Source organism: Calidris pugnax, unplaced genomic scaffold (genome assembly GCF_001431845.1).
Source record: "Calidris pugnax isolate Ruff unplaced genomic scaffold, ASM143184v1 scaffold332, whole genome shotgun sequence".
In the NCBI taxonomy this organism is placed as follows: domain Eukaryota; kingdom Metazoa; phylum Chordata; class Aves; order Charadriiformes; family Scolopacidae; genus Calidris; species Calidris pugnax.
Window position 1 is genome coordinate 35,127 of NW_015091053.1, and position 3,823 is coordinate 38,949.

At 54.6% G+C, this 3,823-nt stretch overlaps 1 protein-coding gene across 1 annotated transcript in view; it reads left to right on the forward strand.

Annotated features, from left to right (window-relative positions):
* Positions 1–3,372, forward strand: part of POLE (polymerase (DNA directed), epsilon, catalytic subunit) — a 35,022-nt gene extending 31,650 nt beyond the window's left edge. The window contains exons 42-49 of the mRNA XM_014956611.1: positions 748–880; positions 997–1,180; positions 1,291–1,422; positions 1,530–1,723; positions 1,946–2,146; positions 2,435–2,560; positions 2,678–2,767; positions 2,981–3,372. Of these exons, the coding sequence (XP_014812097.1) occupies positions 748–880; positions 997–1,180; positions 1,291–1,422; positions 1,530–1,723; positions 1,946–2,146; positions 2,435–2,560; positions 2,678–2,767; positions 2,981–3,094 (1,174 nt within the window). The 3' untranslated portion in view covers positions 3,095–3,372. The remainder of the gene's footprint in view (positions 1–747; positions 881–996; positions 1,181–1,290; positions 1,423–1,529; positions 1,724–1,945; positions 2,147–2,434; positions 2,561–2,677; positions 2,768–2,980) is intronic.
* The last annotated feature ends 451 nt before the right edge of the window (positions 3,373–3,823 follow it).

Below are 3,823 nucleotides of genomic sequence, written 5' to 3' on the forward strand. Positions count from 1 at the left end.
ACACAAGGAGACATTAGAGTTGTCCGATCTTATTGGTCAGCAAAGAATTGAATAATTTTTCTTCAAGTCCTTTGGCATCCCTGTCCAAGTCTGCAGATGTGAAAGACTCCAGCTCATGCCTCCATAGCCTTTGCTTCAGTTATTGATCCATAATTGAGGAAACTCATTTTCCTTGTTTTGATATAACTAGAATTTAGCCTTCAGCCTTTCTCATTTCCTTCAAAAAGGCCTTCACCTTAGTTTATGTCTCAGCAATTTATTTATGACCCTACAGTGTAAAATGTTTTTGGGTTTTGTTTTTTTTTTTTTTTTTTTTTTTTTTCCTTTTGCTGGGCCTTAGTACTGAATTCCATTTTATTTTATTGTTTTGGCAAAGGTACTGAAGGGACTTGCTGTCATACCTGGCGCAGGAATCTGCCCCTTAGCTGTCCTTTATAGGTTATGTTCCAAGAATACTCATAAGATTTAATCCAGAAGAGAACTTCAGGAAAAATTGAGGTGCACAGCACCTCATTCCCTGGCTGGCTCAGAGCAGCCCAGCCATGGTACAGGCACTTCAACACAAGTACAGGGAGCTAAGACTCCTCAGGCACAGTTTCCCCTGAGGCCCCCACTGGTGATGGGATGGGAGAAGGGAATCCCATCTCTCCTTGCTAGCAGCACCTCCTCCCAACAGTATCCCACAAAGAAGGCTCTGAACTAGAGATGATGCCAACACTGTGTGTGACCGCAGTCTCTTCTTTCCAGCATCCACTCCAAGGAGATCTTCCACTCTCTGACCATCTCTTTCTCCCGCTGCTGGGAGTTCCTGCTCTGGATGGATCCAGCAAATTATGGAGGTATCAAGGGAAAAGTGGATTCACACGTCCACTATGGGGAGGTAAGAAACAGGAAGCACCCAGTCCCTGCAGAGCAGCCAGGGTGCTGGGGCTTGAGCTGAGCAGGGAGGTGTTGGCTGGGTATGAGGAACTGCTGCAATATCACTGGCTCCTCCAGAAGGATACCAGCAAGAGACAAGTGTTGGAGGAGGAGGACAGCGAGGAAGAGGAGGTGGTGGAGGCAGAAGAGGAGGAGGAAGGGGAGCTGAACGTGGAGGATCTGCTGGAGAACAGCTGGAACATCGCACAGTTCCTCCCCCAGGCCGCGTCCTGCCAGAGCTACTTCCTGATGATCGTGTCAGGTGAGCTGTCCCGGGGAGGGGATGAGGTCCCCTGTGCCTCCCTGATGCCAGAGAGACCCTGCAGTGGGGTGGAGCTGGTTGGAGCTGGAGCCTTGTCTGTGTCCCCCCAGCCTACATTGTGGCCGTGTACCACAGCATGAAGGAGGAGCTGCGCCGCAATGCCCCTGGGAGCACTCCCATCAAGAGGAGGAGCACCAGCCAGGTGTCCCAGGAGGCTCTGGGGGAGATGGGGGCCATGCCTGGTGAGTGCCAAGCCAGGGGGCAGCCCTGCTGCAGGCAGAGAGCCACCTACCTCGCTGTCCCCATATGCCACCGTACAGCTCAAGTGCTCTCTGCTCTGTCTCTCTAGGCATGATCACCTTCTCACAGGATTATGTGGCCAATGAGCTCACCCAGAGCTTCTTCACCATCACCCAGAAGATCCAGAAGAAGATGGCTGGTTCTCGTAATGCCACTGAGCCCTCAGACATGTTCCCGGTGCTGCCTGGCTCTTACTTGCCACTCAACAACCCAGCTCTGGAGTTCATAAAATATGTTTGCAAGGTCAGCGGGGTGGGCCAGGCCCCTTTTCTGAAGGTTCGCAGTCAGGACTCAAATTCTGGTCCTTGTCTGTAGCTCAGATTTGCTGCAGCTTTTTTCCAGGAGGGCTCTTCAAGCTGCTTGTCTTGCCCTGCATCCATATGAGGTCATGAGGATATGCACTGTCCTGGTGAGGACACTCTCTTTTTCTCTGCTGATAGGTTCACCTGGCTTTTATTCTTGTAGGTCCTCTCCCTGGATGCCAGCATAACCAACCAGGTGAACAAACTGCGCCGGGACCTCCTGCGCCTCATTGAGGTGGGCGAGTTCTCAGAAGAAGCCCAATTTCGGGACCCCTGTCGCTCCTATGTGCTCCCTGAAGTCATCTGCAGGAACTGCAACTTCTGCAGGGACCTGGACCTGTGCAAGGACCCTGCCCTCTCCCAGGTGCAGCCTCTTTCCTGAGGACACCAGAGGCCCCAGCATGGCAGTGCTGGAGACCAGTCAATCACATTACTTATCCTGTCTCTCAACCCCTTTGCTTTGCAGCTCTACTTGCTGCCAGTGATCAGCCTCACCTAAAGGCCATTTTCTGTTCACCTCCTTTTCCAGCTGCTTGTGACTGGACTGAGTATCCCTTGACTTTGGATTGATGCTCCATCCTCTCCAGAAACTGGTTCTGCCATCTCAGTGCTTGGGACTCTTGATGCTTACCTCCCTCCTCTTTGCCCCTAGGATGGGTCAGTGCTGCCCAGCTGGATCTGCTCCAACTGCCAGGCGCAGTACAACTCTGATGCCATTGAAACAGCGCTGGTGGAAGCCCTGCAGAAGAAGCTGATGGCCTTCATGCTGCAGGACCTGGTGAGTCCAGGGCTTCCCTGCTCTGCTTGTCCCCCTGCCTGGCTGAGGCCTGTCATGTTCACTCTGTCCCTGGTTTGGCCTCGTCTCCTGGCCCACCTAAAATTCCTTGGCTTCCAGGTGTGCAAGAAGTGTCATGGTGTGAAGGAGACACACATGCCTGTGTACTGCAGCTGTGCTGGAGACTTCGCCCTCACCATCTCTTCCCAGGTATGCCTGCACACTCCTGCCCAGCCCAACCCCATGCCAGCAGCATCTAGAGGATGATCTGTCAGAAAGGAGCCCCGTGATGCCCTATTTCTCTTCTTTAACTGCTTGTCCCCTGGGATTGGCTGTGCTCTGCCCCTCCAGCTCTTCCTGGCCACCCCTCTGTCCCCAGGGGTGTTGGGCAGCCTCCTTCCCTCCCTCATTTCTTCTCCCCAGACCTTCATGGAGCACATCAGCGTGTTCCAGAACATTGCCCGGCATTATAACATGGCCTACCTGCTGGAAACCATCGAGTGGCTGCTGCGCACCAACCCCCAGCTCCAGCAATGAGGTGATGGGCTGCTCCTCCCACCTGCACCATGCTGGTTGGGGCACTGGGGCTGTGCTGAATCCCCTTGGCCATGTGCTGGACCCTAGAGAAGCTGGGCAGCCTTCCTGAGGTCTGGGAGGGAAGGCAGAAGCTGTGCCAGGGACAGGGCTGTCCTGCCCCCAAGTGCCTGGTGTGGGGGCCTGGGGACACCAAGGGCTGGACCTGTACTCCTCAGGTCTGTGCTTGCCCCCAGGTGTGTTTTTAATGTTGAATTTCTATAAATAAACGGATTGTAAAAGACAGGTGTAGTTTGGGGGGAGGGGGAAGTAGGGGCTGTGGCCCTTGGGGCCATGCATGCAGTTGGAGGGGTTGAGCTGGGTCCTTGCTGGCCAAGAAGGACCCAAGGACCTGCCTGTGACTGATCCCTGCCTGTGACTGATCCCTGCCTGTGACTGATCCCTGCCTGCCTCAGGGCTGGAAGGCTGCAGATGGGCAGTATCCCCCAGCTTTTCCCCCTGCAGGGGAAGGGGCTGCCAGTATTAGAGAGGCAGTGCTGGCCTCTGGTGCTCCCTGCCATCACCTGCCTGTGGTGCTTTACTCTGCCCCCTCAGGGAAAGAGGCGCCAGGGCTGCAGCCAGAGCCCCTCCTGTGCTTCCTGGGGGCTTGGCTGTGCTCTTGGGACAATGACAAGGAGCAGTCAGAGGTGATCTCCTCTTGCAGTAGTACTGCCCTGCAGGGGCAGGGAGAGG